General features: G+C 40.0%; 1 protein-coding gene across 1 annotated transcript; it reads right to left on the reverse strand.

Annotated features, from left to right (window-relative positions):
- Positions 1-645: 645 nt before the first annotated feature.
- On the reverse strand, positions 646-2,674 carry LALBA (lactalbumin alpha). Its single transcript, XM_036866566.1, has 4 exons — positions 2,522-2,674; positions 2,032-2,190; positions 1,479-1,554; positions 646-976 (listed from the first exon to the last, which is right to left on the reverse strand). Exons 1-4 carry the CDS (start codon positions 2,652-2,654, stop codon positions 916-918), a joined length of 429 nt encoding a protein of 142 aa, XP_036722461.1. The 5' UTR covers positions 2,655-2,674; the 3' UTR covers positions 646-915.
- Positions 2,675-12,327: the final 9,653 nt, after the last annotated feature.

Consider the following 12,327-nt stretch of genomic DNA (forward strand, 5'->3'; position numbering starts at 1 on the left):
CAGGTGTCCAGATTCTTCAATTGCTGAGCTGTTCTCATCTATTGTTTTTAGAAAGAGTTCGTCTCACAGCAATTTATGAAAGGTATTTCATTATCTCAGGGGTAAAGAAATACCTCAACCCCCCTCAAGTCACCCATTTCAGATTCTTGGAGCCCCTGCCCTTGCTGTTCTTTTCCCACCCTACATCTCTACCTGTCAAAATCCCAACTTCAAACAAGCTTAAATGTCACTTCTGTCATGAATCTTTCCTTGAGCCCTTTCCCCACGGCCCCCCACCAAATTTAAATTATCTTTCCTCTTATGAATACTCAGGGCACATTTCTAACCTCTCTCATGATACTTATGACACTCTTTCTTGTATTATAATTATTTATTAATGTTTATCTTATCTTTCCTATGAGTCTTTGAGGCAAGAGATGCTTTTAGCCAAATTTAGTTCCCCTCCATAGTTTCTTAATATGTTAGGTGATCAATAAATATTCATTGAATTGAATTGATACAGAAAGTAATCTGTACCTTTGAGTTATTATAAGTTCAGCCTATTTCCTCTTTAGCAGAGATGAAGGTGGCTATGACCCATGGCCATGTCCACCTACTCACCCTATTTCCTCCCTCTCCCTCCAGGAAGAAAATACAGCCAGCCACTCAAAATCAGGCCCTTTATTCAGGATAGAGGTAGAATCCACTGTTGTAATGAAAGTGCCACTGGGGGCACTGAGCAAGGGTCAAAAGTCCAGAGCACCAGTCACTCATCCCTGGAGAATAGTCCTTGCATGTCCAATGGTGTCACTACAGGGCTCAGGGCTCAGAGACAAATTAGCTTCAAGGGAGTACAAAGAAGCAAAACGAGGTAGCCATAGGGAAGAGGAGTTCCAGGAACATAAAGAGGGCAGAAGCAGCAAAGACAGCAGGCGTTCACGACTTCTCGCAGCGCCACTGATCCAGCTTCTCAGAACAGAGTGCTTTATGGGCCAACCTGATCATGAAGAAAAAGACAAGGCAAGTTGACTGGCCGGATCTTAGTTCAAACTTCCATCTAGCTTTATCCTCAGGAGGGACGAGGCGGAAGAGTATGGGTGAAAATTACACTTTCCTAACCAGATGGCAAGGGACACTGAGCCACCTAGTGGAGTAAGGTCCATTTTTTGAAACTCCAAGAAAATTGTAGGGCAGTGGTACAAAGGGCTTGCTTTAGGGTTTAGGACTATACAAGTAGAATTAAATATTCAAATTCCAGGTGAAGGAAATCCTGGGTCTCAGCCCTCTATTAGGGAACACTTGTTAGGAAAATTGCTAAACAGGAGTGGAGTGAGTGAGGCTTAAAACTGAAAACCTGAGTCTGCTTGATGAGTTTTGTTTTGAAGACTACATTCTAGCTTAAAAGACCAGGAAATAGAGGGAAAGGGGAATGGTGCTGGGACTAAAAGGGTGAGAAGAAGGAGGGGAAGGGTAAAGTAGAAAATAGAATGGGGACTCACCAGTAGTTAATTCCTACATTATCCAGAATCTTCTTGACACACATAATGTCATCAGTAAGGTCATCATCCAGGAACTCTGGCAGGAGTTACGGGGGGAAAAATGAGAGAGCTAAGTATTACCCAGAAAGGTAATGAGTTTCCCTCTTCCCTGGTCCTTCTCTGATCTAGAGGCTTATGCCTTTTGCCTTTCTATATGAGAAATCCAGTACAATAATGCCTCCCCCTAGGTAAGGACTCCCTTCGCTTCTCTGGGTGCATCTCTAGAGGAATTATCAACTTCATCAACTGACTTACTCTGAAAATGCAGGGTATTAGACTTCAAGATCCCCAAACAGCTCAGATCATCTACCTGTGAACTTTAAGTGACTGTCTGGGGATTTGGTGATAATGAAAAATTCTAACAGCCTCTTACTCAGTACTAACAATTGAAGTCCCACAGTTGATGTGGAGTCCAAGGCAGTGAAGTTAAAGGTGCGCTTGATGCCAAAAAAGGAGATTATCCCAGGAGTAGGCTCCAAAAAAACACAAGAACATGGTAAAAGTGGTCACTCACTGTCACAGGAGATGCCACAGATGTCCCTTGAGTGAGGGATATGGTTGTCTCTGCACCAAATTTTATTATTGATCTGGAAGAGTCCATATTCTGTGCTGCCATTGTTATTTACTACGGTTTGTGTGTCACAACCACTGGTATGAAATACGGTACAGACCCCTGAAAGAAAGATGAAAAAGAGATATCACAGGGATGTCCACCTATAGTATAAATGAGGACCTGTATTCCCAGACAGAAAAAGGCTCTCCAGCCAATCTCCAAATATGGCCAACCACAGAGTATCTTGATAAGATGAAGAGCTCCAAAAAACAATCAGACAATGAGAGAAAGGAGAGATAGGTGAATAAATGTAATAAGAGAGTAAGCAGATGAGCAGATAAGAGGATTATTAGATAATTGAATTAAAAGTAGAGAAAAAAAGAGGAGGAAGAGAAGGGTGGGGAAGACAGAAGAAGATGAAGTATGGAACAAAGCAAGATAGGGAACTCACATTCAGGCAAAGTGACGCCTCCATAGCCATCCAGGTCTTTCAGCCTCTGGAACACCTCACATTTTGTTAATTGTTCGGCCTGGATGGCATGGAACAGGTTGCCCACCAGGAGCAGAGAGACAAAGGACATCATTTTGGCTGCTCCCAAGATTCTGAAATGGGGTCACCACACAACTTCACCTCCTTTTATTTGTGGAGAAAGCCTCAGGGGTCCTGGCATCAAGCCCTACATCCAGGAAGAGGATGAAGAGAGACTGGTCATGCCAACAAAGAAACATTTATCCTGCCAGCTTCCTTCCGTAATTTCACCCCATTATTCTTTTCCTTCCCAGAATCTCTAGACCATACCAGGTATTGTTACCTGTCCAGAGAGAGTTACAAGCATGATCCTGTTTCCCATTTGGCTTTGTTTATACCTTTGTTTCTTGTAGTGTTGGTTCTAGGAAGCAGGATGTCCCCAACCTACTTCAGGAACAAAGGAGGCCTCAGGGGTAATACGAGTGAAGCAATTAGAAAATACAAAAAGGGTCCATGGCCAACTCCCCCTTCTCCTTAGAGAAATACAGAATTTGGGAAAGGAGTGTATATCATCACTTGTCATGGCTCCAGTATCAGAGCTGGCACTTGCCCAGTCGACCCAGGCATGAAACAAAGGAAGAATTCCTTGATATGCCAGTTTGTGGCTGAGGGCTCAGAAATAGAGATAGAATATGGCAACATAGACTGAGAATCAGATATAACGTGGACCCAGAGACTTTCTATTTCACGAAAATGGAGAACTTGAAAAGTGTGTATGACAGTATCTAGCTACCCTATGAGCTATTATCAGCCTCCCCACATCCAACCACCACTACCATTAAATAGCCAGATAACACATTGTTAACCTAAAAGTAATAACTTGTAACAGACTTGTTCATAAACATATAAACTTGTAGACAGCTTCAGAGTTGGTCACAGAAGGTTAAAAAAAGAATGCCCAAGCCAGTGGGAAGATTGGACTTCAAGCACTTTAAGGTTGGAGTAATATATATCTAGAGCCTATAAAACAAGATTCTGGATCTGAGCTTTCGGATCAGTGCCCTTGAGCAGTAGAGTTTAGGATACTAGTTCTGATGATTCCTTCGGCTTGCTGGCATCAAGCTTCACATCATGGTGCCAATAGCTGTTAGCTTCCTTCATGCAGGGGGTCATTCTCTCTACCACAATGTCTAAACCTGATTTCTTTTTTCTTTTTTTAACATCTTTATTATAGTATAACTGCTTTAAATGTTGTGTTAGTTTCTACTGTATAACAAAGTGAATCAGCTATACGTATACATACATCCCCATAATCCCCTCCCTCTTGCGTCTCCCTCCCACCCTCCTTAATCCACCCTTCTAGGTAGTCACAAAGCACCGGCTGATCTCCCTGTGTGATACATTGTTTCCCACTAGCTACCTATTCTACATTTGGTAGTGTATATATGTCAATGCTACTCTCCACTTCGTCCCAGCTTACCCATCCCCCTCCCTGTGTCCTCAGTCCATTCTCTACGTATGTGTCCTTATTCCTGTCCCTCCCCTAGGCTCATCAGAACCGTGTTGTTTTTTTTTTTTTAGATTCCATATATATGTGTTAACACACAGTATTTGTTATTTTTCTTGCTGACTTACTTCACTCTGTATGACAGACTCTAGGTCCATCCACCTCACTACAAATAACTCAGTTTAGTTTCTTTTTATGGCTGAGTAATTTTCCATTGTATATATGTGCCACATCTTCTTTATCCATTCATCTGTCGATGGACACTTAGGTTGCTTCATGTCCCAGCTATTGTAAATAGTGCTGCAGTGAACATTGTGGTACATGACTCTTTTTGAATTATGGTTTTCTCAGGGTATATGCCCAGCGGTGGGATTGCTGGATCATATGGTAGTTCTATTTTTAGTTTTTGAGGAACCTCTATACTGTTCTCCATAGTGACTGTATCAATTTACATTCCCACCAACAGTGCAAGAGGGTTCCCTTTTCTCCACACCCTCTCCAGCATTTATTGTTTGTAGATTTTTTAATGATGGCCATTCTGACTGGTGTGAATACCTCACTGTAGTTTTCATTTGCAATTTTCTAGTGATTAGCGATGTTGAGCATCCTTTCATGTGTTTGTTGGCAATCTGTATATCTTCTTTGGAGAAATGTCTATTTAGGTCTTCTGCCCATTTTTGGATTGGGTTGTTTGTTTTTCTGATATTGAGCTGCATGAGCTTCTTGTAAATTTTGGAGATTAATCCCTTGTCACTTGCTTCATTTGCAAATATTTTCTCCCATTCTGAAGGTTGTCTTTTCATCTTGTTTATGGTTTCCTTTTCTGTGCAAAAGCTTTTAAGTTTCATTAGGTCCCATTTGTTTATTTTTGTTTTTATTTCCATTTCTCTAGGAGGTGGGTCAAAAGGATCTTGCTGTGATTTATGTCATAGAATGTTCTGCCTATGTTTTCCACTGAGAGTTTTATAGTGTCTGGCCTTACATTTAGGTCTTTAGCCATTTTGAGTTTATTTTTCTGTATGGTGTTAGGAAGTGTTCTAATTTCATTCTTCTAAATGTAGCTGTCCAGTTTTCCCAGCACCACTTATTGAAGACACTGTCTTTTCTACATGTATATTCTTGCCTCCTTTGTCAAAGATAAGGTGACCATAGGTCCGTGGGTTTATCTCTGGGCTTTCTATCCTGTTCCATTGATCTATATTTCTGTTTTTGTGCCAGTACCATACTGTCTTGATTACTGTAGCTTTGTAGTGTAGTCTGAAGTCAGGGAGCCTGATTCCTCCAGCTCTGTTTTTCTGTCTCAAGATTGCTTTGGCTATTCGGGGTCTTTTGTGTTTCCATACAAATTATAAAATTTTTTGTTCTAGTTCTGTGAAAAATGCCAGTGGTAGTTTAACAAGGATTGCATTGAATCTGTAGATTGCTTTGGGTAGTATACTCATTTTCACAATGTTGATTCTTCCAATCCAAGAACATGGTATATCTCTCCATCTGTTTGTATCATCTTTAATTACTTTCATCAGTGTCTTACAGTTTTCTGCATACAGGTCTTTTGTCCCCTTAGGTAGGTTTATTCCTAGGTATTTGATTCTTTTTGTTGCAGTGGTAAATGGGAGTGTTTTCTTAATTTCCCTTTCAGATTTTTCATTATTAGTGTGTAGGAATGCAACACATTTCTGTGCATTAATTTTGTATCCTGCTACTTTACCAAATTCATTGATTAGCTCTAGTAGTTTTCTAGTAGCATCATTAGGATTCTCTATGTATAGTATCATGTCATCTTCAAACAGTGACAGTTTTACTTCTTCTTTCCTGACTTGGATTCCTTTTGTTTCTTTTTCTTCTCTGATTGCTGTGGATAACACTTCCAAAACTATGTTGAATAATGGTGGTGAGAGTGGGCAACCTTGTCCTGTTCCTGATCTTCAAGGAAATGGTTTCAATTTTTCACCATTGAGAACAATGTTGGCTGTCGGTTTGTCATATATGGCCTCTATTGTGTTAAGGTAGGTTCCCTCTATGCCTACTTTCTGGAGAGTTTTTAATCATAAATGGCTGTTGAATTATGTTGAAAGATTTTTCTGCATCTCTTGAGATTAGCATATGGTTTTTACCCTTCAGTTTGTTAATATGGTGTATCACATTGATTTGTGTATATTGAAGAATCCTTGCATCCCTGGGATAAACCCCACTTGATCATGGCATATGATCCTTTGAATGTGCTGTTGGATTCTGTTTGCTAGTATTTTGTTGAGGATTTTTGCATGTGTTCCTCAGTGATATTAGCCTTTAGTTTTCTTTTGTGACATCTTTGTCTGGCTTTGGTATAAGGGTGATGGTGGCATCATAGAATGAGGTTGGGAGTGTTCCTCCCTCTGCTATATTTTGGAAGAGTTTGAGAAGGATAGGTGTAAGCTCCTCCCTAAATGTTTGCTGGAGTTCACCTATGAAGCCATCTGTTCCTGGGCCCTTGTTTGTTAGAAGATTTTTAATCACAGTTTCAATTTCAGTGCTTGTGATTGGTCTGTTAATATTTCTATTTCTTCCTGGTTCAGTCTCGAAAGACTGTGTTTTTCTAAGAATTTGTCCATTTCTTCCAGGTTGTCCACTTTATTGACATATAGTTTCTTGTAGTAATCTCTCATGATCCTTTGTATTTCTGCAGTGTCAGTTGTTACTTCTTTTTCATTTTTAATTCTATTGATTTGAGTCTTCTCCCTTTTTTTCTTGATGAGTCTCATTGGTGGTTTATCAGTTTTGTTTATCTTCTCTAAGAACCAGCTTTTAGTTTTATTGATCTTCGGTGTTGTTTCCTTCATTTCTTTTTCATTTATTTCTGATCTGATCTTTATGATTTCTTTCCTTCTGCTACTTTGGGTTTTTTGTTGTTGTTGTTGTGTTCTTCTTTCTCTAATTCCTTTAGGTGTAAGATTAGGTTGTTTATTTGAGATGTTTCTGTTTCTTGAGGTAGGATTGTATTGCTATAAACTTCCCTCTTAGAATGGCTTTTGCTGCATCCCATAGGTTTTGGGTCATCATGTTTTCACTGTCATTTGTTTCTAGGTATTTTTTGATTTCCTCTTTGATTTCTTCAGTGATCTCTTGGTTATTAAGTAGTGTATTGTTTAGCCTCCACGTGTTTGTATTTTTTACAGATTTTTTCCTGTAACTGATATCTAGTATCATAGCATTGTGGTCGGAAAAGATACTTGATACATTTTCAATTTTCTTAAGTTTGCCAAGGCTTGATTTGTGACCCAAGATATGGTCTATCCTGGAGAATGTTCCATGAGCATTTGTGAAGACAATGTATTCTGTTGTTTTTGGATGGAATGTCCTATAAATATCAATTACGTCCACCTTGTTCAATGTATCATTTAAAGCTTGTGTTTCCTTATTTATTTGCATTTTGGATGATCTGTCCATTGGTGAAAGTGGGGTGTTAAAGTCCCCTACTATGATTGTGTTACTGTCAATTTCCCCTTTTATGGCTGTTAGCACTTGCCTTATGTATTGAGGTGCTCCTATGTTGGGTGCATAAATATTTACAATTGTTATATCTTCTTCTTGGATTGATCCCTTTATCATTATGTAGTGTCCTTCTTTGTCTCTTGTAATAGTCTTTATTTTAAAGTCTATTTTGTCTGATATGAGAATTGCTACTCCAGCTTTCTTTTGATTTCCATTTGCATGGAATATCTTTTTCCATCCCCTCACTTTCAGTCTGTATGTGTCCCTAGGTCTGAAGTGGGTCTCTTGTAGACAGCATATACACAGGTCTTGTTTTTGTATCTATTCAGCCAGTCTATGTCTTTTGGTTGGAGCATTTAATCCATTTACATTTAAGGTAATTATCAATATGTATGTTCCTGTTACCATGTTCTTAATATTTTGAGTTTGTTTTTGTAGGTCTTTTCCTTCTCTTGTGTTTCCTGCCTAGAGAAGTTCCTTTGGCATTTGTTGTAAAGCTGTGGTTTCGTGGTGCTAAATTCTCTTAACTTTTGCTTGTCTGTAAAGGTTTTAATTTTCCATCAAATTTGAATGAGATCCTTGCTGGGTAGCGTAATCGTTCATCACTTTAAATATGTCCTGCCACTCCCTTCTGGCTTGCAGAGATTTGCTGAAAGATCAGCTGTTAACCTTATGGGGATTCCCTTGTGTGTTATCTGTTGCTTTTCCCTCACTGCTTTTAATATTTTTTCTTTGTATTTAATTTTTGATAGTTTGATTAATATGTGTCTTGGCGTGTTTCTCCTTGGATTTTTCCTGTATGGGATCTCTGTTCTTCCTAGACTTGATTGACTATTTCCTTTCCCATGTTATGGAAGTTTTCATGTATAATCTCTTCAAATATTTTCTCAGACCCTTTTTTTTTCTCTTCTTCTTCTGGGACCCCTAATTCGAATGTTGGTGCATTTAATGTCGCCCAGAGGTCTCTGAGACTGTCCTCAATTCTTTTCATTCTTTTTTCTTTATTCTGCTCCGCCGTAGTTGTTTCCCCTATTTTATCTTCCAGGTCACTTATCTGTTCTTCTGCCTCAGTTATTCTGCTATTGATTCCTTCTAGAGAATTTTTAATTTCATTTATTGTGTTGTTCATCATGTTTATTTGCTCTTTAGTTCTTCTAAGTCCTTGTTAAACATTTCTTGTATTTTCTCCATTCTATTTCCAAGATTTTGGATCATCTTTACTGTCATTATTCTGAATTCTTTTTCAGGTAGACTGCCTATTTCCTCTTCATTTGTTTGGTCTGGTGGCTTTTTACCTTGCTCCTCCATCTGCTGTGTGTTTCTCTGTCTTCTCATTTTGCTTAACTTACTGTGTTTGGGGTCTCCTTTTCACAGGCTGCAGGTCCATAGTTCCCATTGTTTTTGGTATCTGTCTCCAGTGGGTGAGGTTGGTTCAGTGGCTTGTGTAGGCTTCCTGGTGGGGGGGACTGGTGCTTGTGTTCTGGTGGGTGGGGCTGCATCTTTTCTTTCTGGTGGGCAGGGCCACGTCCAATGGTGTATTTTGGGGTGTCTGTGAACTTAGTATGATTTTGGCAGCCTCTCTGTTAATGGGTGAGGTTGTGTTCCTGTCTTGCTAGGTGGTTGGCATGGGGTGTCCAGCATTGGAGCTTGCTGGCTGTTGGGTGAAGCTGGGTCTTAGCATTGAGATGGAGATCTCTGGGAGAGCTCTTGCTGATTGATATTACTTGGGGCTGGGAGGTCTCTGGTTGTCCAATGTCCTGAACTAGGCTCTCCCACTTCAGAGGTTCAGGCCTGACACCAAGCCAGAGCACCAAGACCCTGTCAGCCACACGGCTGCCACAGAAGAAAATCTTCTCTCAAGATCCAACTCTCTTTGACCAATTTGTCATTTCTCTAGACGAATTCATTTGTGAACTCCTGATGTCCTAGTGTTACTGAACCAGCTTGGTTTTGCCTGATGGGCAGCAACCAAAACGCTGAGACACTGAGGTTTGCAGCACACAGAGGGCTTATTCACAAGGCAGCCAAGTGACAGGAGTGCCAGTCTCAGATTTGCCTCCCTGAAGATAAGGGGCTCAATGTTTTTTGAGAATAAAGAATAAAAAAGCACAGTGGTCTGAGGTGTGGTGGTCGTGAGGCATGCAGGGATTGGAAAAAGGTGCAGAATAAACCTGATTTCTTATATTGCAGTGGGTACCCATCCCAACTGAACAATTTAAAGTTTCCAAACTGAAGGTATTCCAAACCGTTATATTCTACAACTCTTCAGAATCAAGGCAAACTCCTCAGTTTTATCCTATATTCCGTACCATGGATTACCACTATATGAAGTACTGAAACTGAACAGGACCCTATGGGGCTTCTGGGCACAGAAGCCTTTCCGTGTCACCTGTTTCTTGTTTGTAGGGAATAGACTCCAGCCTCCATGACCTTCCCTGAGTTCTAAAGGGTAGATTCAAAAAGTTGCTAAGCAGGGAAAGGAGGGGGTGCTGAGACAAGGGAGGAGCAGCCAAGGAACAATAGTGCAGACTTGAGGGAGTGTCCTGGTTCCACCTCAAGGGATACACATAACAATATCTTTGAGCTCTTTATAGAACTAAAACCCCCAACAAATGGAAGATGTTAGCATTCTTCATTCCAGAGAAGACCACCTGACACCAAATTAAGGAACCAGAAAAGCTCATCAGGAGACTACCTGAGACCAGATTAAAGGAGTGCAGGCACTGCACACACCCTAATATTATCAGCAACCTCACCCTTGAAGCACTGCTATAAAACTCCTCACCAAATCCTCCCGGGTTGGGCCTTGCAAAGCAATAAAGCTATTCTTTTCTGCTTCACCCAAAACTCTGTCTCTGAGATTTGATTCAGCATTGGTGTCAACTTTTCGGCATCATTACCATGAGTGAAACAATTGTGGAGGATCTTGGTGTGCCAAGAGAGTTGAGCAGAAATTCCTGATAGCAGAGATACATGTAGAAACACAGCAGAAGTGCTGCCACTGCATTTCTCCTCCACTCCATCCAGAGGCATTGGAGGAGTACATGAAGGACAGTAATAAGAATTCCATCACATTAAGCAAGTATGGTTGAAAATATGGCTGGGAGTGAGAGGATGACCTTGAACCATATGTAAGAGGGATGGATAAGAAATGCTAGTCCTATAGATTAGGCTTTCCAATAGGGGGGTCTTGTGTAAAATTTCTCCTGCCCTGGGCTGTGGACTAAGTTCCTGTGATAGAATAAGATGATGGGCCAGGAGAGTCAGGAATCACAGGGGCTTTCTTATGCTTCCAGCCAAGTCAAGGTTTATGGCAGCAGCCTGCTTGCCTACAATTTGGTTGTATCTCTGTCCTTCCCTGAAGCAGTATCTAGGTAAGGAATCACAGCTAAGTGCAAAAAGAAAAGAAATGTGCCTCAGGCAAGAGGAACTATTATCTCCCTAGAAATGTTTATAAAATAGCGTATCTGGGGTCATCTGATAAAAAAGATAGAGGTCTCATGGGAACAATTATAAACTTTCAGAGAAGGATGTCATTCTTGGAGATGAACCAAAGAAGAAAAGCAAACACGATCTCAGCACTGAGGAAGTGTATGGAAAGACATAAGAACAGCTGATGGAGGAAAGCTCCTGCCAAAAGCTCCCTTTCCAGAGACGTAGGGTGTTCTCTGTGCAGGCCAAGATCTGACTTGAGGGAATGAAGAGGCACTTGCAACACATGGGATTTTTCAGAAATATGCTAGGAAGCTATGTTCGTTCCCTCAGATGCTGTGGTAAAAATCAAGGTTTCTCAAACCAGGTTTCTCAAACCAGTCCTATGGAGGACTCCTAGAGATTAAGGAATCAGAAGCATCTGCTTCAAAACACATTTGGCAGTAGTCATCTGAAATTGTAGTTTGTAGATGAGTGGTAATTGATAGAGAGAGCCCAGGGCTACCATTTGGAGGGAACACCCTGAGAACCACAATAATATTGATCATTACTCCTTACAATTAATATCCTCACTTTTTTCTGCTTCCTCTTGTAATCAAGGTAAATTATGACTAGGTGAAAAATGAAGCTAGATCTTGGACTTGAAACCCAAATTTAGACAAATTCATAAATGAATTAGAATTATTTAAAGCAAATAAAATTTGGGGAGTGAGTGCTTTTTCTGTCTGACTTATTTCACTTAGCATAATCAGGTTCCATCCATGTTGTTGCAAATGGCAGGATTTCCTCCTTTTTTAAGGCTGAATAATATTCCATTGTGTACCTGAGGTTATATCATCATTATTTTTTATTCTAATAAGCTATGCAGCTTATATTCTGAAAACTATTTTAAAAATAGGATTCCTCTAGAATTTTTATCATTTGAAGTCTAACAATTAAGTCCTTAATCCATTTCGAGTTAATATTTGTGAGTGGTGTAAGATAGTCCAATTCACATTCTTTTGCATGTGAATATCCAGTTTTCCCAGCACCATTTATTGAAGACACTATTGTTTCTCTATTGAGTAATCTTGACTGCCTTGTCAAAGATTAGTTGACTGTGTATGCATTGGTTAATATTTGAGTTCTCTGCTGTGTTCCATTGATCTGTATCTGTTTTTAAGCCAGTACCACACTGTTTTTATTACTGTAGCCTTGCAACATAGTTTGAAATAAGGAAGTGTGACACCTCCAGCTTTGTTCTTTCTTAGGATTGCTTTGGTTATTCAGGATCTTTTGTGATTACACACAAATTTTAGCATCTTTTTTTTTCTATTTTTGTGAAAAAAAGCCATTGGAATATTGATAGAGATTGCATTGAATCTGCAGATAACTTTGG

Source organism: Balaenoptera musculus, chromosome 10, assembly GCF_009873245.2.
Source record: "Balaenoptera musculus isolate JJ_BM4_2016_0621 chromosome 10, mBalMus1.pri.v3, whole genome shotgun sequence".
Lineage (NCBI taxonomy): Eukaryota > Metazoa > Chordata > Mammalia > Artiodactyla > Balaenopteridae > Balaenoptera > Balaenoptera musculus.

Bases quoted from the DNA above. Each gene is read 5' to 3' on its own strand.
- LALBA (XM_036866566.1), bottom strand. From the start codon at position 2,654: ATGATGTCCTTTGTCTCTCTGCTCCTGGTGGGCAACCTGTTCCATGCC. The intron at 2,191-2,521 runs GTGAGTTCCCTA...TCTTTCTTTCAG, and splicing joins AGGCGTCACTTTGCCTGAAT to GGGTCTGTACCGTATTTCAT. The intron at 977-1,478 runs GTGAGTCCCCAT...CTTCATGATCAG, and splicing joins AATGTAGGAATTAACTACTG to GTTGGCCCATAAAGCACTCT.